Source organism: Pantherophis guttatus, chromosome 1 (genome assembly GCF_059756535.1).
Source record: "Pantherophis guttatus breed Tessera chromosome 1, ASM5975653v1, whole genome shotgun sequence".
In the NCBI taxonomy this organism is placed as follows: domain Eukaryota; kingdom Metazoa; phylum Chordata; class Lepidosauria; order Squamata; family Colubridae; genus Pantherophis; species Pantherophis guttatus.
This window is the reverse complement of record NC_142063.1, coordinates 44,080,289-44,108,005: the sequence shown is the minus strand read 5'-3', so window position 1 is coordinate 44,108,005 and position 27,717 is coordinate 44,080,289. Positions and strand designations below refer to the sequence as shown.

General features: G+C 37.6%; 1 protein-coding gene and 1 long non-coding RNA gene across 2 annotated transcripts in view; one reads left to right on the top strand and one right to left on the bottom strand.

The window, feature by feature from the left end:
- Positions 1 to 16,430: 16,430 nt before the first annotated feature.
- Positions 16,431 to 19,571, bottom strand: LOC148116400 (uncharacterized). Its single transcript, XR_015728564.1, has 2 exons — positions 19,206 to 19,571; positions 16,431 to 18,482 (listed from the first exon to the last, which is right to left on the bottom strand). It is a non-coding gene; the product is annotated as an uncharacterized LOC148116400 (long non-coding RNA).
- Positions 19,572 to 19,751: 180 nt separating this feature from the next.
- The window catches only part of C1H14orf132 (chromosome 1 C14orf132 homolog), a 33,397-nt gene continuing 25,431 nt past the window's right edge, over positions 19,752 to 27,717 (top strand). The window contains exon 1 of the mRNA XM_034418420.3: positions 19,752 to 20,134. Within this exon, the coding sequence (XP_034274311.3) occupies positions 20,108 to 20,134 (27 nt within the window). The 5' untranslated portion in view covers positions 19,752 to 20,107. The remainder of the gene's footprint in view (positions 20,135 to 27,717) is intronic.

The window sequence follows — 27,717 nt, the reverse complement described above, 5'->3', positions numbered from 1 at the left end:
CTCTGCTCTCCGACTCTGGGGGCTCCAGAGTCTGCGCATCACTCCCAGATGGCCCTGGCCCCATCTCTGCCTCCAATGCAGAGCTGTCGTCCGGGCTTTCCCCAGACTCCAGGACTGGCCCATGTTCCTCCCCAGCCTCCTCACTGTCCGACTCTGCTGCCAGCTCCGCAGGCTGCTGGCAGACCACGACACTGAGTTTGGAAGAGTTAGTAGTAAAAGGACACCAAAGCACACGGTGGTTGGACACCATCAAAGCTGACACCAGCCAAAACATAGAACAACTCAAAGAAGTAGTGCAGGACTGGAAGACCTGGAGACACCTGGCCCATAGAATCACCAAGAATTGGAACACAATTGAATGAATAACATCATCATATCACTCCAATCTGGAGAATCCATTACTGCTTGATCAATTTAAACCCCATGCTGGCTGGGGAATTCCGCGAGTTGAAGTCCACACATCTTAAAGTTGCCATGTTTGAAAAACACTGATTTGAACATTGATTGGCATCTTGCCTTTCACCTATGGAAAATTGACCAGAGAAAGATGTTGTAACGTCTAAGCTGAACTAAGACTATAAAATTTAGAATCTCCATCCAAGAAAAGCATTTTCCTTCTCCAAAATAAATAACTAGAATGTGGAAAGAACTCCAATCAGATTTAAATGATAAAAATGTACAGCTGTATGAAAATTGGGTTGTTTCTTACAGCTGATATTTTCTGCTGCTGTTTATTGTGCTGCTATACTAAAAGAATCGGACATTTTAAATCCATTGGTTTATCTTTGCTGTTACCACCTTGAGTTCTCCTGAGGAAAGACAAACTAGAAATGCTCTGAATAAGCCAAGTAATTAAAGATCTCAATCCGTTGTTTGTCTTCTGCCTTAGAAAGCTGTTGAAAGCTGGTGCTTATTTACTTTTGTCAGATGATATTCTGGTGATTGTGTTGTTTTGTGTCTCTTACAAGCAGAAACAAAAAAAACTAGGTTAGGTCCAAAGAGAGAAGATGGTTCCCTCACAGAAGTGGAGATGGATAAAGGATATATCTTGGTCTTCTGGGCATCACTGAGCAAGTTCAGAATGAGACCAGTGAGAAATTAAATGGCTTCCTTTCATAAGTAGACCTTTTTACAAGCACACATACTAAATAACAAGGTTTCCTCCCCCCCCCCAAAACAATACATTTTACAAATTGTGTATTCCTTCTGCACTGCTTTGAACTGGCTCATTGGCAAAATAGTTCTTTTGTGACTGTGAATGCTATTACAAAATAAAAGAGGCTGTCCTATTTTTTTTTCATGGTTAATTGATGTTCTGTACCCCTGACAATTTCTTTATGGCATAGTCATTGAAATAGGCCAAGTAGTTCATCTATTTCATTAATTGTGCTTGACTATCCAAAGAATTCTGCCTCTTACCAGATGCATTGGATACGGAGGGAGAGAGGATGAATGGGCTGAAATATTATATTATAATTAATTATGATAATATTTTCCAAAATCCAATCTCACAATTTAGGCACTAAAACTAATAAACTAAAGATTTGTTTGATATGTCAATGCTAGTTATGATCAATCCCCAGTGTTTTTCCAGAAGAGCCAGACTTTCCAGTATTTTCAGAAGGCTGTCCAAGTAGGAGCTATCTTTGCTACAGGGGACAAGGTACTTGAAAGGAGTAGAGCTATTGCAGAGACTGCCCATTCGTCCTACCATGCCTCATAATAAGTAAGACTCTTACCAGGAGCTCTGTATTTCTTCAGTAAGGCAAGCAGAAACTATTATATAGGGCATTATAGGTGGCAACCAGTACCTTAACATCCTTAGGCATAATCATAATTCCAGTGGAATACAACAAAACTGCCTCCTGGATCCAAGATATTCAAAAACAAACAACACGAAATAAAATGGAAAATATTGTAATAACAACTGATATGGTTGCAAAACAAGCAAAGAAGGTCAAGAACTAGAGTGCACCTGGCCTGGATGAACTGCATGGATATTGGCTAAAACACCCTGACCAGCCTCCATCACTGCATGGCCACTCCATTTGATGAAATGCTTCAAAATGCAACAAGTGAAGAATGGTTAAAAGCTGGCCAAACATATTTGATAATGAAAGATCCAGAAAAGGGCACAGAACCAAGCAACTATTGCCCAATTACTTGTCTGCCAACAACGTTCAAACTTTTTACAAGAATACTGGCAAATTCAGTATTCAATCATCTGATGGAAAATAGCTTATATCCGGTAGAACAAAAAGGAAATTATAAAAAAAAATCAAGAGGAACAAAAGATCAACTGTTCATTGACAAAATGGTACTAAAAATGTAAAACGAAGAAAAACGAATTTGAATATGGTGTGGATCAATTACAAGACGGCATTTGCCTCACTACCCTGCAGCTGGATTAATGCCTGTCTGGCAAACTTTAGAATCAACAAAAATATTTGCACATTTTGAAAGCAGACGTGCAAAAATGGAAAACAGTTCTAACAGCAAATGAGGAGAATATTGGTGAAGTCAACATCAGAAGAGGAATCTTCCAAGGGGACTCATTTTCTCCACTATTGGCCAACATTGCATTAATTTCACTGACAATAATCCTATGAAACACAAAACTGGGATACCAAATCTCAAGCCAGCATGACAAGATAAACCATCTACTGTACATGGATGACTTAAAACTGTATGCAAAAAGCCTGACTGAACTTAAATCAATACTCAACACAGTTCAATTGTTCAGCAGCGACATCAGAATGAACTTTGAACTTGAAAAATGTGCTATATTATCCATGCAGCGAGGAAAAATTGAAAAAATAGAAGGAATAGAACTGAGAAATGGAAGTATTAGCAAAGAATGACAGTTACAAATCCCTAGCCATATTGGAAGCAGATAACATCTTGAATGGAAAAGTCAGAAAGTCAATGCAAAAGGAATACATCAGGAGTGTCCACAAAATATTAAAATCAAAACTGAATGCTGGAAACATAATTAAAGCCATTAATACATGGGTAAAGGCAAAAGGTAAAGTAGGACAGTTATGTCATTTTACAACTGATGTTTGTGAAGAAAATTAACATTTTTAGGTCTAAACTAAACTATGTTCAAAACAGGTTCCCTTACCCTTATTAGATCTGTAAATATGAAAGCCATATACTGGCTCATTTATTCAAAGTTACTTTTCATTACTCAAGTATATGTGCATGGATTGAGAATTCTTGATTCTGATTAAAATTGAATAAATGTAATTCTAATATACTATTAAACTTGTGAAAAGCTTCAGATTCCATCAGCTGCCTCTTTTGCATTCTAACAACTTCCTTTGTTAAGTGTGAACCAGCCAACAAGAGATTTTCACATAAAATTATGTCCCTCTTTCAATTTCTCACTTTTTAATAACATCTCTGAATTTCAAGCATATAATGCTTATTACTGATTCCAAGTCTCTAATGAACAAACCATTTCTGCAAATTTACTGTAATTGTCCCAGAAAGGTAATGTGTCCTATGTATTTGGCATACGTCCTTGGTATTTTAATATTCATGTTTTGTAAACATGTCCCCATTACCTTATCTAACCCTAACAGAGATGCCATGGTTTATTGGTTCAGATTTTGGACTTGACCTGAAGTCCCAAGTCTATTTTGAGCCACAGATGTTCAGCAGATAACTTTGGGCAGTTACTCTTTCTCAGCCCAACCTATTTCACAGTGGTGTTGTGAGGGAAATGGCTGAAACACTGAGTTAAAAAACTCTAATAAATAAACTACAGCCCCAGGAAAGATAGACAATATGTCTTGTTTCACTCTCACTCAGACTTTCCTGGTACTGATTGTCCTTGGCATGTTATTATATTTGTTGCAAAAATAAATTGCTTTTTCTGCAGAAACCTGAAGATTGGCTTAGAGGTCTACACGGACAGAGCTCCATATGGCTCATGAAGTTGCCTAATGTAATACTTCCAAGTTAATGCTGAATCAGAAGTTCTTGAAGGTTTGGCTAGAATTTGGTAGCTGCAGCAGACAAAGTTATTTAGAACCAAACCTTACTTCTTTTCACCACCAACAAGACAAATATAAATCAAGATGCTATCTAATGTAAGCCAATCACTTGAATCTTGACATCAGATCAACAACGAGTGTTCCAGAATCAAAAGGGGCTACCTTATGGATCTCAGGGGGATTCTGGTTTTGCCGTTTTGCTTTCAACCATATTGTTGTGAAATGGAACATTGGAGACACTCTGTGGATTTATCCATTATTTCCCAGATGTTATGTCTTACCAGCCAGCCTTCTTAAACACTGCTGATATCTTCAATGACTCTGAAACACCTCTCACCATTTTTCAAAATCAAAAAGATTAGCAGCATTGAAGCATTTGTAATAGAGCTAGCAAAAAAGATAACAACAAAGAAATACAGATACAAATCATTTAACTCTTCTCTGTGACAGGCCCACAAGTATGCGAAGACTGCTATCAGATCACCCAGTCCTTCTGTTATACTAGACATACCTAGTTCCCACAACCATCCATCCTATGGTTTAGCTTTTCTCTGCACTCTTTTATAATCAATCGAACACATAATCAATAAATCAATCATATATATATATATACAGTATATACATACCAGGGGTGAAATCCACTTATCTTCCTTAATGATTCGGAAGTGCACATGCCATGTGCATGAGTGAAGCACATGCATATGTGCATGTCACATGCACGCGCAGAACTTCTGCACATGCGCAAAACCTTCTGCACATACACAGAAGGTAAAAAAAACATTACTTCCTGGTTAAAATCAGGAAGTAACGACACCCAGGTGGGTGGGCGGAGCTTTGCTCCACCATCGCTACTGGCTCACCGAACCACCCACCCTGATGATTACCGGATCGCCCAATCCGGTCCAAACCAGAAGCATTTCACCCCTGATATATACACATACACACACATACACACAGGAACAACAAATAACTCTACTGAAAGAACAGCAAATTAAACTGAAATCCAGAACCAGAAGAACCTATTGAAAATATATTCAGTGTTCACATTGACTGTCTATATACATTCAGGTGAATATACCAATACAACTGTATATTCTTTTCTGGGTTTTCTTTGCCAATTCCAAAAGCATGCCAGAATTGTTTATGATGGCATTATTTCTTATAACTTCTCCTCTCTGGAAAGGCAGCTCATGTTATTTCCAAAGATAATACATTAATAGAAGGAGAGTAACTTGGTTATGCATTCACACTAAAAAGGATAGACTTTCCTTCTGAAGATGTTCCCAATTCTTAAACACTGAGGGCCATCTTTTGTACAAAAAGAGAAATGCAGGGTGTTTAGCAGTGTAGCAATGGCTGTTGCTGCTTGTTCAACCAATTTCATACCTTCTAAACTCTTTGATAAAATTTCCCAGAAAACTTGACATCAGGGCATCCTATTCACAAGGTAATTAAGAGCTGCAACTCACAAATTGTTGTGTATTGGGATAAAGTTCCCAAACTATGTGCACAAAATCTGATTTAAAGGAGGCATTCTAGTTCCAAGACAAGTACTTCTTTTAAAGTGCCTGAAGATGGCAAGGAGATTCAACCCCAACTTTTGACAGGAAAACGAAAAAAGGAAGATGACCCATGTGTGAAACATAGGTTTATTGTATGTCCTCCCGCCCCTCCGCAAAAAAACAAACAAACCAGGAACCTATATTTCCTCTGTAATTTCAAAGGAATTCAAACATTGGAAAACATATCCTTAACTGTAACATGTCAGAGTTCTCTGTGGATGTCCCAGCTTATGAAACAGATGTTATTAAAATAAACAAACACATGATGAAGTTTGTTTATTTATTTATTTATTTGTCAACAGGTACAAGGAAGTAAGTAACAGTATAGACATAGACATGGACACATGAAAAAAATTGGCACAAATAAAAGGATATAAATAGGCAAAACATAGCCATAAATACAGAATGATTACATATAAATGGGGACAGTAGGACAAGGATGGTAGGCACGCTGGTATGCTTATGCACGCCCCCTTAGGGACCTCTTAAGAAACATGAAAGATCCACAGTAGACAGTTTAAAGTAAAAGGTATGGGGATTAGTAAGACTAACAGGATCAGGTAGAATGTTCCAGACATTTACTACTCTATTGCAGAAGTCTTATTTCCTGCAATCAAGATTAGCACGAATTACATTGAGTTTGAATCTGTTGATAGCCCTTGTGTTATTATGGTTGAAATTAAAGTACTCATTTACAGGTAGGTCTTTTTGGTAAATAATCTTATGAACTAAGCATAGGTCGGAACGTAGACGGCATAGTTCAAAGCTAGCCAGACCTAAAATTTCAAGCCTGATGGTACAGGGAATTTTATTTTGAGCAGAAGATTTGAGTACTCTTCTAGTAAAATATCTCTGGACCCTCTCTAATGTATTGATATCTGAAATATAGTGAGGATTCCAGGCAGGTGAGCAGTATTCAAGTATAGGTCTGGCAAAGGTTTTATATGCCCTAGTTTGAAGTATAGCGTTACCAGAGAGAAAACTTCGTAAAATTGCTTAGCACATTGTAAGCCGCCCTGAGTCTCCGGAGAAGGGCGGCATATAAATCAAAATTAAAAAAAAAAAAAAAGACTGACAACTCTTAGTGCCTTTTTTGTAACAATGTTACAGTGAGCTCTGGGATTTAGATCTTTTGAATTGAGTACTCCGAGGTCCTTGACAGAGTGTGGGTCAACTTTTAGATTGTTTCCAGCCAGCAAATACTTGATGTTCTTATTTCTATTGCCAATGTGCAGGACTGAGCATTTGTTAGCAGAGATTTGAAGTTGCCAATTGTTTGACCATTCAGATACATAGTTTAGGTCATTTTGAAGGGTAGTAGAGCTGTCTGTGGTGTTGAATAGTTTAACATCATCAGCAAAGAGGACACAGCTGCTTATAATTTGATCACAAAGGTCATTGATATAAAGCAGAAAGAGTGTTGGACCTAGAACACTTCCTTGGGGAACACCGCTGTTAACATGTACAGGATTTGATATAGGGCACTGCCTATTTTGACCACTTGTTGCCTGTTTGACAGGAATGCAGCAATTATTCAGGGGTCCAGAAATGCGTAAGATTTTAATTTCAGAAGTAGTTTGTCATTCACTACTGAATCAAAGGCTTTACAGAAGTCTATGTAAATTGTGTCTATTGCTTTGCCCTGGTCGAGTTGAGAGGTCCAGATGTTTTTGCAATGTATGAATTGCAGATTACATGACAAATTTTTCCTGAAACCAAATTGTTTATCAGAGAGTAGTTGTCACTAAGTGGAAGGTGATGGATTGGTTTATGATGGATTCCATGACTTTGCACGTGACACAACAAAGAGAGATTGGTCTATAATTCTGTTATGTTGCTAATGATCATATGTCAGGCAAGGAGCTTGTTCTAAAAGATACTTCATAGATGGTGCTTAGAGGTTCAGCTATGGCAGAGGAAAGCTTTTTAAAAAAGAAGGCACATATTTCATCAGGACCAATAGATACTGTAGAGATGGCTTTAGTTTGTGTAGTGCCCTTATGAAGGTATCTTCAGTAAAATCAATGTGGATTAGATCATTGCAATTGGATGAGGTACGACTAGGAAATGAGGGGGAGATGCCATTGCTGTTGACAAAGACTGAACTGAAAAAAGTGTTGAAGAGATTAGCTTTAACAGCATCATCATTACGATCTTCGCCATTTGGCCCTTTTAGAGGTGGAATGGTTTTTGAGTCTTTAAGTTTGGTGTTTACAAAATTATAGAAGGCACGATTGGATTTCATGTGTAACAACTCTTCCTTCTGTTTGCAGTGGTAATTGATACATTCTGTTTTTATTTGGTGGCATATAGATTTGTATCCTTTACACCTTTTAATTTTGCAGAAAGCAGTTCAAATGTTGTTCTTTGTCCAAGCTTTTCTGCGGTGCTGTATTGTCTGCCAATACTGTTGTTAAATTCAGTTTTGTGATTTTATATGATAATTATTATAGATCTGGGTTGTTTATAATTGTGGACTGTCCAGGATATATATTGCAGTAATCAAAAGTTAATAAGCACACACTGTTGCATAAATAAATATAGAACAGCTTCCTTTTCCTCCCTTTCTTTCTTTTTCTGAAAAGTCTTCCTCCAAGTAACATAAAAATAACACCTATCAGGGTTAGGTTGTTGGGAGAGAGAGGGAGAAAAAAATATTCGTTTTCCTTTCTTTTTGCAGCTTTCTCTATTTATCAACTGTAATTCTAGTCTGTTTAATAATTGATAATTGTCTATACATACTTCATGTGAGACTGACCTATTTTATTAATCTGCACATTTCTACTGGAAAGATTAGAGGTAAAAAGATTTATCCAGGATATTTGCAATGTGGTCACATTATAACTGCTGGAAATATGATTTCAATAATGTGCAGTCTTCAGAATCTTACAATCTACTGACCAAAAGAAAACGTAGACTATAAATAGAGAGCTAAGAATTTACTTTGTGTTCTCTCTTGGTAAATCATTCCATCTAGTCTTTGTGTGAGACCAGAAACAGATTGTTTAGTTTACAGTTTCCGTAGCAATGAAATTTCTCAAGAAAAGACGCGTGATCACATGGTGACAGAAGAGACTCACCTGAATTAAGGACTCATAATGATTATTGAACAATTCTAAATAAACATCCAACTTACTATGCCAGAGGAAAACAGCCTTTTCTTTTCAGATAAAAATTATCCCAGGTGAAGAGAAAAGAAAGATTGCGATCATAGAAAGATGACATAAAATTTGTTCAGAAAGTTGAAAAAACAAAGCCTTAAAAATGGAGGTTATTAGTCTTGTTTAGTTTTGGAATAGCCAAGGTATTGTGTATATCTTACCTTCCTTTTGTTATATAATCATCTCCCCAACAGTCTGTGCACTCCCTGGCTTTATTAGTGATTCCGATAAACACCACTATTTTTCCAGGTACTTAATCTCAGTTGTGGAGAGATTATATTAAAACTTCCCTAATTGCAGAAGTCATGCCAAACAAGTTTCCTTAGTGTCACAGTCACTAGTACCTGGGAAATAGCATTAATATCAGTGGTGGGTTGCCCCCGGTTCGCACCGGTTCTATAGAACCAGTAGTAAAACCGGAGGGAGGCTCCACCCACTGACCCCAACGTCATCAGAACGCTTCGGCACACGGCCCCATTGCAAACCAGTAGTAAAGGTAAGTAGAACCCACCCCTGATTAATATGAACTGGAATGGGGTGGTAGTTAAAATGTCTGCAAAGTATCTCAACCAATATTCCTGTCTCAGAATGGTCTCTCTCTCTCTCTCTCCCTCCCTCCCTCCCTCCCTCCCTCCCTCCCTCCCTCCCTCTCCCTCCCTCCCTCCCTCCCTCCCTCCCTCCCTCCCTCCCTCTCTCTCTCTCTCTCTCTCTCTCTCTCTCTCTCTCTCTCTCTCTCCATGTAATGCTAGAAGACCATTGATATGCTTTCATATAACTCTGTGCCCATTGGGATCCCCATATCAAAATAACTTACTTTATGTGTGGCCAGAACCTGAAAATAACATTTAACACAGCATAGTACTTAAACAAAATAGTTCGGCTGAGATCTGCATACATGGGACTGATTGGGGTAGATTGTAAAGATGACACCGAAATATAATTTTATGTCATTTTATTCTATTTTATATATTTCTGTATTAAATTATATTGTCTTTTATCCTATAACTATTGTATTTTACCTTATTCTTATTTTAAATTGTTTGTATAAGATTTTATTTGCGATACAGTATGTGTTTGCACCTTGTGCTTTGATATGGCCTATAGGCTAATCAAAGCTATCATTTTAAATTGTATTTTATTCCAATTCCAATTTCATTTTAAATTGTATTTTATCCAATTCCATTTTAAATTATTTTTATCAGATTTTAGTAATCATTTGTGTCTGGAACTCTGCACTTTGATATGGCCCAAGGGCTAATCAATAAAGTAAACTCTGACATATAACTCTGTGCAGTCTAAGCACTGAGGGGTGCATGCATTCTGTGGACAAAGATTGACCACTTATACATTAAACCATAAAGAACCTTTGGGTTATATAGCGTAGAGAAAGTGTGGAGAGTACTAGCCTCTCTCTCCTTGGCAGAGCCTTTAAACATTATCTAGTGCTGCTTGCCCAGTAATTCTCTAAAATATTTAGTCAGGCACATCGTTCTCAAATTAAATTGATGGGGTTTTAACAAAGTATTGGCTATTTATTCAGTTTTATAAGTAGCCCCGAACTAGGACTGAAGTATGAATGAACAGTCTTCTGCCATTTGGTAATGCAGTCCAGCCAGTCTTTTCTTTATAAATAATTCAACATCCTTTGCCTGCTTTATGCCGTTGGGCAAGAAAAACAGCCACAGCCTGATAAGCAAAAAGCACTTGATCTCCAAGCAGGATTCCACATCCAACTTGGATGATGTTTGCCAAAGGCAATAAGCTGCCAATTCCTCCACTAAAAAAAAACCAATGCAGGAGGGAAGTTGGCAGAATAATTTTTTTTAAAAAGGATGTGGTGCATTTATATATTCATGAATGCATCCAAAGATGAGGTTTTTCTTTCTGTTTATATGTTCACAGAATTATCCTGCCCTTTAATACAGAAGCATTTCCAGAGAAGCTCATTATCAAACCTACTGAGGAGAAATAATGTCTCAGATCAAAAATAAATCAGGAAAAAGAGAACAGGCAAACTCATTGCACATGAAAAGAGCTCGAGTCCAAACAATCCTAGGAAAATGAAAAAGTGCTCTGAATGCTGAAATTAGATTGAAGCAGGCACCAGGTAAAGCTCTCCAGGGACCGCATTTCATAAATGGAGCACAAGAGCTGAGAACACCCTGTGGCTATAAACACAGGTCATTTGAGATAAATTATTAGACAAAACAAAACCCATGGAGGATTAATCCATCACAGGTTATTAAGCTGTACCAGCCCAAAATGGAAAACGTCCAGACAAAAGGACATTTTGAAAGGTAGGGATATGTTACAGAGGGTGGTACTTTACTAAAAGATTGTACAATCCAAAACTGATTAAAGAATTATTGCAAAAATAAATAGAAATGGATGGATGGATGGATGGATGGAAGGAAGGAAGGAAGGAAGGAAGGAAGGAAGGAAGGAAGGAAGGAAGGCAAGCTGAACCAAATACAAAAGTTGACTGATCAGTTTTCCACACTGTATTATCCTATGAAAATACTATGTACATTGTTGTTTCCTTTCTGATGCATTTTCCTTTTTTCAAATCTAACAAGTCTTCTATTAAATAAACTTCATGAACTGAAGAAATGGAAATCCTTGGAGAGTAAAACATGACCTTCCATAAATGCAAATGTACATACTGTATGTAAACAGTGCCTTTTGAAAATCCTTTTCAAAGTCAGATTTGATTTTCAAATACTGTTAGATGGCTTTTATAAAGCAAAAGTTGAGCTTATCTTCCCATTCAGCATCACAAGATTTCCTACTGTGCCATGAGAAATCTGATAGTCCAGATATTCATTAAAATACCCTACATTTCTTTGCAATGAAAATAACAGTAATGAATCTCTAACCTTTTACTAGCAAGCAACCATTTTTCTGAGTGATACAAGAACTATATAATTGTACAGTTGGTTTTTACTGTTTCAAGTACTATTATTCAGATGTATTCATTCAAAAGCTAGTATAAGGCAGATGGCAATTGTCAGTGATATTTCAGTGGCCATTTTAAAACCAGCATACAGTACATTGCTGAAGGTGAAAAGCATTAGATTGGATCCAGAAATGTGGAACTGGATTTGTAGTCAAGCAATGGGTTCTCCTGTGACCTCCATTTCTCATTTATAATGGCTTGAGGGTCTACACAGTATGGAATTCATCAGGCTGATGAAAATTATCCATTATTGCAACAAAAAAATAATAATGATACTACAATAACAGAAAACCATTTATATAGTGATTTGCAGAATCTGAGGTTACCTTTTATATTTGAACAATCAGTGTTCTGCTAAGCTGTGATGGCAGATGTAAAATTGTTTAGACATTTGGGTTTAATATACTTACTGTTTTATTTCATATATGAATGTTATTTTAAATGTTAATAATGTAATCATATGCTATGAAAGCATGTATTGTAAGACAAATTTTTAATTAATGCATGATTTTGTAAAGGGTTTCCCTTTTCCCCCCTTTTTTCTTTTTGCACATATTAGGCAAATAAACATTAGATAGTCTCTAATGAGTTCTAACAGTGTTTCTCATATTTTATATCCCCATATTTGCATGATAAACTGGATATTAAAAGAATATGATCATATCATATTTGGTATCATATCAAAAGCAATTTGGATGTTTGTCTTTCATACTTCATCCATCACATACAAATTAACCTCTGTCTCAAGGCTCAACCAGATTTTGCATGATTTTACAAGACGGTGCCCTCACACCAATACAAGTTGCACATAGGTATGGAAAATAATATTGGCTACAATCATAAAAGTAACAGTGTTCTGTGACCTGGTTTAGCATTGCCATTTATTCAGGGTTTTTCATGTCGTTCATGTTTATATTTAATCCCACATTTATATATTAGGAAAAGAATGAGAAGGCAAGGATACACAAGGGCAGATAGGCTTTGTGTCTTCAACCATAATTTAAACAAAATAACTTTTTACTGTTTAAAAACATGGGCTTTTTGGTCAAACTACACTTAGAATACAACTCTGCGCAACTACACCAACTCATCATTGTACCTGGGATACTCTTGTTTGTAAGAAATGAAGACAATGTTAAAATCAACCTCATCAAAATGAAACTTATACACATTATGTAGAAATACCTGAGTATTCCTCTGTAGGATCATACAACGGCCCTTTTCCATTATCTCTATATGGACAGAATATGTACAAGGAAGCCAAAGTTGTAAATTAGTATTCATGTCAGCATATTCTAGGATGTGGAAGGGATCAGTCAGTTTTTCTAGCCATCCATCACTAATTGTTCACACACACACACACACACACACACACACACACACACACACACACACACTAATGTATTTACAAGCTACAAAACTCTGAAGATTGGAGGATATTTATCTGGCTTCTGATATAATTCTTTACTGGTTATTCCAAATACTAATTTTTGGGCTCAGCAAAATGTCGTATATGGCCTGGACTGGAAGTTTTGCTGTTGTTTGCAAATTAATGAACATCTCTCGCAATCCTTCTCATTGATTGATGAAAGGGTGTAGACCTTCTGATTACAATAAAATACTGAATTAACTCAGGAAATTAAATTTAGGACAGTTATACAATATTTTTCATATGGTGCATAAAGTTTGCTGCTACAAGATATAGTGATGGTCCCTAACTTGGACTAATATTAGACTAATACTGAAAACACATAACTGGGGAACACAGGTTCTTATTGGCCACTGTTTTCTAACAGTGACCAATAACATACCTTTCTGTGTTGGATTAAACAGATCTTTGAGATGATCCATGGCAGCTCTTATACTGTTGAATCTGCTGCTTCTAAATCAGGTTGCCAAGGAGACAACTACCCCAAATACTGATAACTTCTGGATCTGAAACCTGCTTTCTTCAGTTTATTCTAAGCTGTAGTCTTCTCTTCACAAGAAGATACTTGAATTTTGAACTAAGATGAGGAGGATGGGATGCCATCTGAATTTCCTTACAACATAATATTGCTTTGAACCATGTATTAATATGCAATTCACCAATTATTTTGTTCCCATGGAAACATCACAAATGTAATTTATTTAACAAAAATGTGCTGAACCCAAATTAAACATCAGTTATATCAATCCACTAAGCTTACATACTAAATGTCAGCAAAGAAGAACATTAATTAAACATAGCAATTTTATATTTTTAAGGCAAGGATCTTTAGATGCTTCTAATTAAGTAGTCCATGATGTTCAAACTGAGAAAATCCTGACAAATGCCTGATCATATGTACCCCAAATATTATTATAATAAGTCATTGGCTACCTTTTCATGGTTGGGAACTATGTTTTATAGTTGAGGGAAGGTGAGAGCTATCATGCTATGGAGATAAAGTAAAATAGGCCTGAGGATGAAACTGAATTTTCTTTTCTTCCACATTTTTGAAGGAATGAAATTCTTTGTTTATTAAACATGGATTATAAACATTAGAAACTTAGTGTGTATAAGATATAAACTAAGATATAAATGATGGTTGATAATGTACAAAATGTAATGTAAAATGTGAAAAAGGCCACATTCTGATATAATATCCTTTATCACTGCCATGAGCCTTGATAGTACAGTGGTTTAGTGCACCCTGTTATTAACACAGCTGCCTGCAATTTCTGCTGGTTCGAATCTCTCCAAGGCTCAAGGTTGACTCAGCCTTCCATCCTTTCTAAGGTAGGTGAAATGAGGACCCAGTTTATGGGGGCAATAAGCTGACTTTGTATAAAATATACAAAAGAATGAAGGCTATTGCTTAACGCATTGTAAGCCGCCCTGAGTCTCCGGAGAAGGGTGGCATATAAATCAAATTAAAAAAAAGAAAGAAAGAAAGAAAGGTTGTCCATGGAAAAGAGAAAGGTAATATTTTAAAGAGAAAAGATTACTTTTTTAAACAGTGCACCTTCAATTGTTTTGATTTTCTTTGTTTTCCCACTTCAAAATGATGGGAAATCATCCTCAGACAAGGGCTCTGCATCGGAGGCAGAGATAGGGCCAGGGCCATCTGGTAGTTATGTGCTGACTCCGGAGCCTCCAGAGTCTGACATCAATGAGGCAGAGGAACAGGGGGAGTTTGTTCCCAGTGCACGCATGCATACAGCTGCCAGAAGGCAAGAACAGTTAAGACAAAAGGGGCAACTCAGGAGTAAGGCTTGGAGATGATTGGCCCCTCCCATAAGACATAACGGTGGAGCAAAGGGACATGAGCCTGTGCAGGAAGCAACTTTGTTCGTTCTGGTCGATTTAAATTCTGAAGCTGTTTTGACTCTGCTCTGTGTGGCCTTGCAAAGCTAATTGCCAATTAGGTCTTTGGCAGTATGTCAAGGGAGATAAAGGTGGGTGCTTATCAGCCTTATCCCGAAGGATTGTGGCAGACTTCTGTCAGACGCTTTACAAACTATTTGTGACTCATTATGGGCTGTGAATGAACAGAATTCACAGCCATTGAAATAAAAAGGGTTTTTGGGACTAATCGTGTGCTCTTTACTGTTTCAGGAAGCCTAGGTCAGAACAACTTTGGTCCATAAGAATGTTTGTTTGGCCCTGGATGAGGGGGGTTGGTAGACAATTTTACTCAAAGGCTAGTAAACCTATGTAGGGTACCAGACATCCAATAAAAGGAAGGTGTGTCCTTTTTATTCTCGACTACCCCCATCTGGCAGGCATAGTCTTAAAATCAAATATTGTCTGACTTTTTGAGCATCTTTCTCTCCTCGAGCAGCTTTTTTTTTCTATTAGGCAGCACTTTCCTAATATGTGCTAATTGCAAGTTAACAAGCTCTGAGCAGTGACCCCAATTAATTGATTATTACCTTCAGGCTCGCTTGTATTGCTGCCTGAAATTGACAGGACCTTAATTAGTCACCAGCTGAAAGCTTTTACCTCCTAACCAGGAACACCATAGGCAGACAATTGAGGCCAGCATATTCCTTTCAATGTATTCCCATTGTGTGCTTGTTTACTCACTTAGAATCTCTTTCCCTCCAATAAATGTAGGGCAAATATTAAATTAGCATGTCCTCCTTTTTCCTCCTTTCCTTGTTCTCCTTTGTCTCTTAAATATCTGGGTAGACAGCAAGGTGGGTTTCTACCGGTTTGCCCCAGTTTGGGCAAACTGGTATTGGCGGCGGTGGGAGGCTCCGCCCACCCGCCCGGATGTCATCATGGACGCTCTGCGCATGCACTTCACTCACGCATGCTCCCGGTTCCGAATTGGTAGCAAAGGTAAGAGGAACCCACTATTGGTAGACAGGTCTACTTTATAGGCTAACCCAACTTCATTAGCCCACAGATAGTGGCAATGGGGTTGTTCATGATTTTACAGTGTAATGACTTGTGTTAGCATGCTTCTTCTAGACACTTCTTTGATTTTCAGTTCAGATTTTGTTGGTATCCTACCTTGAATAGAAAGTTTTAAAATCTCATTTTGAAGGGAGCCGTTGGCAAGCTTAAACTAACTATATAAGGATGATGTAGTGAGGCCTCTAAAGCTAATGTAGTGACATGGAAATATCAACTTGCTGGAGAGGTGGTAATGATATCTATATAAGGGAAGAAAATGCCAACCTAAAAATTAAAATAGATTACTTTGGAAATGACCACCAAAGGAAATCAAGGAGAGAAACAACCTAGAACTAAGAAGAAAAGACTGACAAAAAGCCCAGATTTATTTATTATTTATTTATTAGTCGCATTTTTTATGCCGCCCAACTCCCGAGGGACTCTGGGCAGCTAACAACAAAGAATAAAACAATGCGAAAAATATCCCGTACAAAAGTTTAAAAAGAAAACATTAAAACCCATACACTCCAATTCATGGCCGGGTCTCACAAGATCACCGTAGCGGGATCAACAGTCCCAGGCCTGCCGGATAGTATTCAACAATGCACAAAAAGATAGGGAAACAGCAAATCAAGGTAGGAACAAACAAATTATATCTTTCCTAGCCCACCATATTTCTCACAGACCTGTAAGTACCCCTTTACCTAAAAACAAGCTTGCTATCTTGAAAAAGAAGACTCCACATCCTCTCTAAAGTAGATGGAGGAAAGATAACACCTGCCCAACTCCATATTGCCCAACAAAGTTTGATATAATTCTAGTTGCCATCAGCCATACTATATTGCAGGGAACAGAAAGGAAAGGCCACACAAACATTCTTTTCTCTAAATGACATCCAATTTAAACTTGATAAGCTCATTCAAGCTCTAACAATGCTTGGTGCTAGTAGTTGCTATGTCACAACATCTAACAATGGGACTAAAAACAGTCTGGAAATAAAACAAGGGCTTCAAAGAATTAGCCTCTGCTATTTATCCCTTTAAATAGCTTGTTGGCTAGGAATTCTGCGCATCAGACAGTCGTAATAAATCTGCTAAGTAAGCTTCTAAACTGTCATCCCAAGCACATAGATCTGGATACATTTCACTTTCTGCCTAGTTTACTAGGGTTTAAAAGAATCTTGTTCATAAATCATGCAATGTACAGAATATGTTTAGAATGGCAGACTCTTCAACAAATATAGTGTTTTCTCTTCCAGAATTTTTAAATACTGTATGCCCCAATCCAGTCTGATTCAGCTGCACTCTCCTCACTTGCTTGAGGCTACAGCCTTCTATCTAGAAGATAATTACTACAGAAACCAATGCTTCAGTGTAGAGAGAATTTTTCTCTCCTCCAGTGACTCATTGTTATGCTCAGTTAACAGACTTTCAGAATAGACTCCTGATTTTAAAACAAACCTCTCCATTGACATCTCTTATCCCTCAGGATAATAACTGGACAACAATTTAGAGGAGAGTATAGCTTCCCAACTTTCATGTTCAATTCAGTTTCAAGGTGAAATTATCCCTATAAGATCACACCTACAACAAGATTCAAGAATTAAAGCAGTATAGATTTTTTCTTACCTCTGATATTGACCCAGATTTGGATTCTGATATACAAACTAATTTGTTACCCTGTTTCCCTGAAAATAAGCCTCCCCCTGAAAATAAGCCCTTCCCAAAAATATTTAAATGCAGAGCTGGAAATCAGTTAAGACGGCAAGAGGAGCCCCATCTTGCTCCACATGCCCCCAAATAATAAGACCTCCTCGAAAATAAGGCCAAGTGCTTATTTCGGGGTTCAAAAAAATATAAGACAGGGTCTTATTTTGGGGGAAACACAGTATATAATAATGAAGTATCACTCCATCTATTTAGAGGAAAGCTACTACTTCTCACTTTTTATTCTTAAAATTTCTTTAAAAGGCTGACAATAACCTAATCAATTTACATACCAATTGACGCTCTCAGCACTGATGAAGCTGCTAATCATAAAATGAGAAAGGGGTCAGCAAACACTAAGAAGCTGCTTATAGATGAACAAGAAGTGAGGGAACCTTCAACTTCAAGAGCTACATTACAAAAATGAAATCAAGCTAATATGTAACAGCATAACAAGAGTTGGAAGGCACTTTGGAAGTCTTCTAGTTTAACTCCCTGATCAAGCAGGAGACCCTATACCATTCTGGACAAATTGTTGTCCAATTTCTTCTTTAAAACATCCAGTGATGGAGCACCTACAACTTCTGAAACCAAGTCCAGTGGTTAATTGCTCTGTCAGGAAATTTCTCCTTAGTTCCAGGTGGAACTAATCTCCTTGATTAGTTTCCATTCATTGCTTCTTGTCTTGCCTTCAGGCGCTTTGGAAACACTCTTCCTTCAGGACTTCTGGCTGCAAGATACAAAAATACACTATATTCATTATAAGTATGTCCTTGTGATTCAGGACAGGTAGAAACCATCAAACATCTGTATGATAGTTCTGTATTGCCAATTTTATATAAAATCTTGAAGTGCCCAAAATGCCACACTCCTGACCAGCAAAACAGGATACAACAATAAACACTGTAAGCAATTTCTGTTTAGCAAAATCAACCCTGAAATGACATACAAAGTTGACAGGCAAAGAATAATTTGATCAGGCAAAGAATAAACAGGAACAATTGAGTCTACCTGAGTATAGATAATCAGAAAAATCTCAGGGTCAGAACTGGAGCATTGGCTATTTTTTAACTTTGTGCTTTGGTGTGTACATGCCATGTGTTATTATACTATATTTTTTCAGATTTGACAGGGATCTGTAAGAGACGTTTACACATTTTAAAACCATTTGGGATAATGTTATTGTTTTATCTACAATATATGTGTATTTTATATTGCTATTTCAAAGTTTATTATTATTTGCATTGCTAACGTTCATATATTTTCTCCTTTGTTCCCTTTTGTAGCCTAAGCCGTAGCATATTTTGATTGACCGTGTATTGTCTTTTAGCCAAAATTCTTTGCTGTATGTACCTTTCCCAATTTTCCTGATATTGTCAATTTAGTTTTGGACATTTGAGTATCAATTCCCTTAACCCCAAACGCTATTTCTTTCTAGCATAGAATTGGGTACCTCATTCCGCCATGGGGTCCCCAAGTTTCCTAAACCATTCCTTCCAGTTCAGTATACCGAAGCCTTGTCCTCTTCATTTGGATTATTCCCGTAAATCTGTCAGATTTGTTCAACCAGAAAGAAAACGTACTCTTCCCATATCAGGCTGGGCAGCAGTTCCTCAAGTGTGAACTTCATTCCTAAGTAAAGATGCTACCCGCTTGAACAAGTAGCAGCGGCTGACACCTGTTGAAGGCAATACGCCTGCCTTTCAGTTGACTAAGTCGCTTATTAGATCAAAACAAAAACACGCTCTTGTATCCGACGACCATAGATAATTTGAGTCGGGCGTCCCAGACGAGCCGTCTGCTGCCAGAAAGGAAACGTGCTTCCGGGGGCGGGGGAGACTCACGACTACATCAGTCAGTGGGTGGTGGGCAGAAGCCACCTGGCGGCTAATTCCACACACACACACACACACGTTCTCTTCCTCGCAGCCTCCCTGGAAGGAGCGGTAGTTTTCTCGCCCCTTCCGGACTCTGAGTCTCCGTGGGGAGGGGCGTGACCAACCCGGGGCGCGCAAGCAGGCAGGCGACTCCACGCGCGGCTTTTTTTTCTCGCCGAGACTGGAGCCTCGGCGTCGATCCTGCGGGCGCTGGTGCCGTCGCCTGGCAAGCTTGTCGGCCGACCATGTTCCCAGAAAGCTGATTGCAGCCGGGCAGCCGCGACGGCTCTGCCGCCGCCATCCCAGTGAGCTGGAATTGGTAACGCGCCCCAAGTTGGTCCTGCGGGAGGCCGCTCCCCAGCAACCCAAAGAGGCGTCCGGGCCGGGCGGCGGCGATAGCAGCCTCGCTACCACCTTTACCATCATCTCGACCAGCAGCAGCAGCAGCAGCACCACCTGCTCTGACTCCCCCAGCACCATGGACCTCTCCTTCATGGCCGCGCAGGTAATTGGACCGCCATGGCGCGAGAGTGGCCTCCGTCGGCCGGCCGAAGGGCGCTTCCTTGGGCTCAGACTCGGGTCTCCTCCGGGCTCGCTCTTCCTCCCGCCCGCCCTTCGCGGATGTTTGGCAGGGTAGCGAAAGAGGAGAGGAGCTGCCCGAGTTTTTGACTCGGTTCCAGGCAAGGATGCCTTCGGGTGGGAAAGAAAGCAATTGCATAAGGCTGGATGTTTCCAGTGATGGCTTCTGCATATTTCAGACTCGGGGATTGTGTGTCCTTTTCTGGGGAAAACGGTCCCGTAATTTTTTATTTTATTTTTTAAATTCTCTTAAGGATAAATCACTGAATGTGGGAGGAGATGGAGGGGGGGAATAAAAAGACTTAGGCAGGCTTTGAATAAAAATGTCCCTTTTAAAATAGCTCGCCTGAAGACGGTATTAAACGGGTATCTGTTTAGCTGGGCAAATAAATTACACTACTACTATACTATTGTTTGAAAGCCTGATAAATATAGAATACTTTGATTATCTTTGGTAGCAATGGCTAACTTGGATAGAGTGTCTTGAGTAGCCTTTGGCGGGGCAGATCGACTGGAAAAAAAATTACCTGCTCACTAAGAGTTGACAACAATTTAATCAACCACACAATCAATCAACCTTTAGGGAGGGGGAAAATATCCTAAACTCTCTAAATGTCTCTATCACTAGAAATATGTAAATCTATATCAACATGTAGTGAATGTGAAATCCTGGCAGGTGTACTCTGAATTCAGAGCACTGACCATTTTTGAGAGGTAAAACTACTATCTTACTTACACAGAAGAGTAAAGCATAAGTAAAGGATTAAAGCTTAATTTTCTTAGGCGAAAGAGAAAAATAACCATATGTTAATTAATTATGTATTTCACCAGATGGTCTGCTGGTTGACCTCAATGCCTACTGAGTGAAGAATAATTTCCTATTCTAGTCTTCCCAATATGGTACATTTCAAGCATGCTGTGCTTGCTCGCCTATGATCACCATCTAGCATTGCCTTGCTACCCTCCAGATCCGTTCCACTACAGCTTCATTTATTTTCCCAGCTAGAATGGCTGGAGGGTAAGAGAATAATAAGGTGAAGGCAGTAATAGTTCTGTCCTATCTAGAGGGCATCAGATTGGGAACAGGCATATTTGTTTCTTACCAAAGAAAGTTTGGGGCATAATTAACATTCTTCAAAAGACCAAAGAAATTATCACTAGAGTATAGGTGCCCTCTTGAAAAGGCCTTCTGTATATTTCCCAGCATCCTCTTTAGTTGGAGGAGAGGGAAAAAAATCCATTTAACAGCAACAAAAACAAAGATCTAATCAATTTTTGTTTTGTTCTGTTCCCCCCTACTCTGTTTCCAGGCAAAATGAGCCTTTAGGATTTATTTCAAAAAACATGTTTGAAAGCTTAATTGGGAGTTGCAGCAAACAGAAGTTGTGTAATTGGACATTTCAAGCAAGCTTTCTTTGTTTTTAAAAATAGGATAGTAGTAACAGGGCTGAAAATACTGCTGGTTGGATTATTTTTACTTTGCAAAGCTTCAAATTTCTGCTGGGTGATTTCGTGTTAATTCAAATTAGATTGCATTACAGATGGGTGTAATACTTTTCTTGTGATGATAAAATTAGGCATCATGCTTGAAAAATGCATTAACTTGTTTTATTAAAAGTAATAAAAATGCCATCCAGCAGGCAATACACACACACACACACACACACACACACATATCTAACAATGAGAGCAGAAAGGATTTTCTCCAGAATAGAGTATGAATTGTATCCTGAGATAAATTTCATCCACTATGGATGTTTACATTTAAATAGCTAGATCACTTTAAATGGTAATAAGTATAATTTCTTTATATTTTCTAAAAACCCATTTGACGCAGTCTTGAAATGTAAAATGAATCTGATATGACTTCTTGCTTTATTTTTTTAATGGTTATGAAAATGTTACTTTTGTGTAAAAAGGAGGTATACTTTTGCTTTATTTTGGAAAATGGTGGATTTCAAAATTTGATACAAACTTGAACAGTTCTACTTTCAGATAACAATTATATGAGGTGAATTGACAAATTGAAATAAGAGTTAACAAGTTGGCATAGCCTGATCACATGTGTTACGTTGTTTCTGTCCAGATATTTAACTATGTTGCAGTAAAATATTGTATAGTAAGCTATTTCCATTCAATGATCCTCTTTAAAAATTCCATTCTATTCCCTCTGTAACAGCCAGTTACAGGATTCCATAATTGTTGAGCAATCTTTGTTCCTATTAGTGACTATTCAAAGTTATGATGGACCTCTCTGGGGTTACTTAGAACCGAGATTCAAAGTTCCGATGGTTCCCCCCCCCACCCCCGGCAGTCATATGACTGCACATCAGACACTCAGCAACCAACCTCCATTTACAGCTATTTTAAAACATTCCATGGTCATATGACCATTTTTTAAAATAGTTTTGCTGAAAACCGGCATTTAGTTCCAGTTTCCGGCTAAATGAGCCCATAGCAAACTATTGATTCAGTTAATGATTGCCTCGTTTGCTTTATAACCACTGTGTTTAATGATCACTGCAAAAATGGTCATAAAATCAGATTAAGTCAAATGGATGATCAGATTTATGACCATCACAATTTACAACCATAAAAGGCAAGTAGTCATAACGTGAGGACCACCAGTATGCTGTTGGTTGTTTTCCCTGTAGATTTTCTTTGTTCTCCTGCAAACCTTGAAGTTTTATCAAGTCAGCTAATAAATCTGTCTTATTTCTGGTAAAGTGTTTTAGCAACATAAACATTATAAACTGAGAGCCAATGTGATGCATTAATTAAAGTGTTAGAGTAGGATTGTGGTAAGCCAAGTCTTAGTCCACAAAAGCTCATTGAGGGAATTTTGGTCCAGTAACTTTTTGTCTGTCCAACCTACTTCCCAGAGTTGTTATGGAGAAAAATGGAAGAAAAGAGTATACCAGTGTGGGCTAGTGGTTAAGGCACAAACTAGAAACCAGGAGACTGAGAGTTCTAGTCTCATTTTTGACATGAAAGCCAATTTGAGCCAATCACTCTCTCTTAGCCCAACTCACCCAAAAGGGGGGTTGTTGGAAAAATAGGAGGCAAAAGCAACATTATTTATGTTTGTCACCTTGAGGTACTTATAAAGAAATAATGATGGGATAAAAATCTTATAAGTGGGATATATTGTAAATTTAATAAGTAAGTAAACTCTTTAGAACTTATTCCCCTTTAGCAATTTGCACATAAAATCCTCTTTGCAGCTTGCAAGTAAATTAAATTAGTCTAATTAAATTAGTCATTTATTCCAAGATGATTTTGGGAGTCAGCATAGGATTTTGTTAAGTAACTTTCATTTTCTTTGTTCTTCATCATTATTTCTTCACCATTCTTAAGTCTACCAAGATTGGAGTGAATTATAAATTGTGTTGATCATAGCAATATATAGTTCTTGTCACCAGTAAATCTATACTGTAGGTTGAGACCATTATTGAGTACCTTATAGTTTTGGTTATTTGGGAGGAATAGGGGAGAAGGAATACTACCGTATTTTCCAGCGTATAAGACAACTTTTTAACACATGAAAATCTTCTCAAAAGTCGAGGGTCGTCTTATACGCCGGGGGTCGTTCTCCTGTAACCAGGCAGACCAGCCCGAAAGGCTCTGACGAGCCTTAAATGGCTCTGGCGATCCAAGCTCTGACGATCCCAGCTGCATTGCCTGCTAATCAGGCAACACTGCTGGGATCACCAGAGCCATGTAAAAGGAAAAAAGTTTTCCCCCTCCAGCTTGCTTACCTTAGCTGCTAGTCGCAACGCTTGCCTTGCTTCGCTTGCCTGAATCCATTCCATCAGCAAGCCACTCCCTGCCTGCAATCAAGCAGGCAGGGAGTTGTGGACTTCAACTCCTAGAATTCCTCAGCCAGCAAAACAAAGCTGGCTGAGGAATTCTGGGAGTTGAAGTCTACAAGTCTTAAAGTTGCCAAGGTTGGAGACCCCTGTTGTATTGGGTAAGTTTTTTCCCCTTTGGGAGCTTTAAAAAAAATAGTTAATTGGGGTTTTTTTTAGTTGTTCTTTTTTAGACAGCCATTTAAAGTTTAGGAAGTTTTAAATTTAGTTTTCATATAAAAATAAAATAAAATAAAATAATATTTGTGCAGCTTTCTGAGATTTAGTGTGTTTCTGTAGGTTTCACTCTAACTACACAAACACACAAAATCTCACAAAGCTGTATGTGGAATTTTGTGTGTGTGAAGTGTGAAAGTTGTTTTTTGGGGGCTTTTTGTGGCTGTGTGAGGTTCCTGCTTGTTGCAGGGGCCATTTTTGGTCTAGCACAGCTGCTTTTATATTGTGGGTGAGCCAGTTGATGTTTTTTAATTTTTATTTGGTGTGCATTGGAAGAGGGGTAGTCTTATACGGCGAGTATAGCCCAAACCCTATATTTTAACAGGAAAAGTCAGGGGTCGTCTTATATGCCCAGTCGTCTTATACACGGAAATTACGGTATTCCTCTTTGATGTGAAAGCTTCTGTCTATTTCCAACCTGTGAATATTCTCAGTTATGCTGATTGCTTAGGAGCAACATCGCTAGATAATCTTGGGCTTCAGTTTTGATTATCTCAAATGTGCAATGGGAAGAGATCATGGAAAGCATCTGGAGAAGAGTGAGTTACTTTTCAAAGGCAATTTTGGAGTAGATGTGGCTTGCATGTAATTTTAGTTAAGGAAGAACCCAGAGTGGCTGGACCTGCATCATGTACTTTACGGGAGTATTTTTTTTTTTTTTAGTATGACATTTACTCTGGTGATTACAATAAGTTTTATCATGTTTTGCATGCCAAAACTACAGGAAATTTTGCAATTGATTTTTTGGGGAGAAATCCAGATTGAAGCATTCTTAATAGGTAGTCTTCCACTTAAAGGAATCCAGTGAGGTGACCTAACCGATTCTTTTGCTGTCTGGTTCAATTCCTCTTACCTAATATTCAACTGGATGACTACCTCTTGAATAAAAGATATCTTTCTTATGAAAGTAATCCAACATTTCCCCCTCTTGCCCCACCTCCTCAGTAGAATATTGAACATTATTCTGTATGTCCGAGGTCTAATGTTCAAAAACTAGGCTAAATAATTTCTTGTGTGTAATATAACTTTTTGATATTTTCTTTTTTCCCCTTTTGTCTGTTTGCATGTGCATTCCCTCTCCTTTTTTCTTTTTTGCTTCTCTCTAGTGTATATATTAAAGCAATCAAACAAATAATATAACCAGAAACAGCATTACTCTTAGGCAGAGGATTTATTGGTAATCCAGTTCAAAAGATACTGCATTACTTTATGTCTTTACAATGCAAATCCATTAATCATATTTTAGCCTCATGTTGCACCAAACACAGCCTGTGTATGATTCAATGTGTGAATATTGAACCCAGAAAAGTGGATTACTTAATCAGCCATGATTGAGTTAACCAAGACTAAACATGCAGTGCAGATCTAGTTTATGTATTTTAATCAGGAGCCTTCAGAAGAGGTTCCATGGCTAAGAATACCAAAAATTGGTTAATTGGTGTAGGTATAATTTAAGATAGTGAAATAAGTTATGTATAATTTTTTAGTGGAACTACTTTTAAATATGTCCAAGCCTTTATCCAACCTATAGTCCCAATAAGGAATGCTGCAATGAAAATATATGCCCAATTAGAGGAAGCTCTTTATTTTTAATAAAGATTTTCTTCTATAATGAAAATTATATCTCTACTGGATGAAGCAAAAATAATTCAGTGCAATTTTCATAAAGGAATTGAAGAGTTATGTAGATGTCATTGAAGAGAATATTATCACTTTTGAAACAAGCATGTCAGCTGCAACTAATGAGGCCTGATGTTTAAATTCTAGATGGCTTATTTCTTAGTAATTTATCTCTTGCAATTCTTTTTCGATATCCATCCTCCAATTAAAACTATAGAAGCTATTCAGATGAAATGTTGAATACTTTTCTAACTCATCATTGCTACATTGGCAAGATACAGAGCCCTGTAAAAACTCTTACTTAGATTGAAGTGAAATGCAATGATGTGGAAAATTAGGATGAGTGCATCCAAAAATTAATTGATGATAAAATGTGTTAGTACAGTTTGGTCTTCAGATGAAATGCTTCATGGCATGAAATACCTTCAGGAATAAGAAATCATATTACAACCTTTGATACAAAAAGATCTGTCTAAATACTTGTCAATTTTAATCTTGATTAATTATCAGTGGCCCTAAAAGAGGGAATTGTAGTTGCTGCTAAAATGCAAAGTACTTTGGTGATAGTAGATAGTAGAATTGTGCTTTAATAAAAATTAATTATTTAGACAGTTTATTTTTAATCAGTAAAACTGATGCTGTTTATCTAAACAGTGTCCTCTTATATAAGAACATACAATAATCATATTCGAAGAATGTAGTGAAGCAAATAGAAATAAAAGGAAAGGAAATCTGGATTTCTGGAAGAAGTTATTCATGGCAGAAACAACATCAACTTACATAGGTATCTGCATGCTTTAGTGATTTCCAGTCTTTTGGGGCTGGTAGACACATCTGGAATTTTGAGAGTAACTTGCGAGTATAAATATTGCCTCTTTTTTGCTATGAGAACATGTATTTTATACAGTTAAGCATTACTAAATTTCTTCCTTTTTTTTTGTATCTTTCTGATTTATTCTTCTTTTTAAGATTGTGCTGATCTTTTTTTTTTTTTTTTACTGTTATTGCTTGCAGTTCCAAAATGTATGGTCGATCTGTCTGACATTTCTAGTTTGTTTATTGTGATGTCCCCTATATTGTCTACTCTGTAGAACTGATTTCTATAGAAAACCATATCCAACAGGTTATTTGCATTCTAGTAGATTTCTGATAACCTCAGGTTCTACTTTAAAGTCATGTTTGAAATATAAAAACACATGCACATGTTTATTTATATTTCACATTTCTGAACTATCTTCCTCAAAGAGTTCTGTATCTCCTATTGTCTTCGATGTGTAATATTTTCTTATATGGCCATTTATCCCCTTTGGCTTCCTATCAATGTTTGTATGTTTATATCTGTTCCCATTTGGACAATTAGTTTTCCTAAACCAGATGCTTCCAAGCATCTATTAGCTTTCCCCAAAAATCCTCCTAGACTGTTTCACATTTGAAATTGAAGTGCCCAAAGTCTGGAAAACATTCCTTTAGTGTAAGCTTCCTTTTTCTCAGAATGGTCGTTTAATGCCTAATAAATCAAAATCTATAATTCCTAAAACATCATTTTATCCATAGCCCCAAAATGTATCATCTTGAAGTGAAACAGGTAATATTTTATAGAAGGTTAATTTGGAGGTCCTGTCTCTTAACTTTTGCGCCTCAAGATCACTCAAGAATGCGTATAATTTTGTGTCATTCATGCTGATATGCATCACGACTCCTGACTACATTCCAACATTTTTTACAGAGAAATGCACTGTCCATTAGCTTCAAATCAGCCAGGCACTCTACCAAGCATTCACTATTTAATCCATCCTATTTTTTC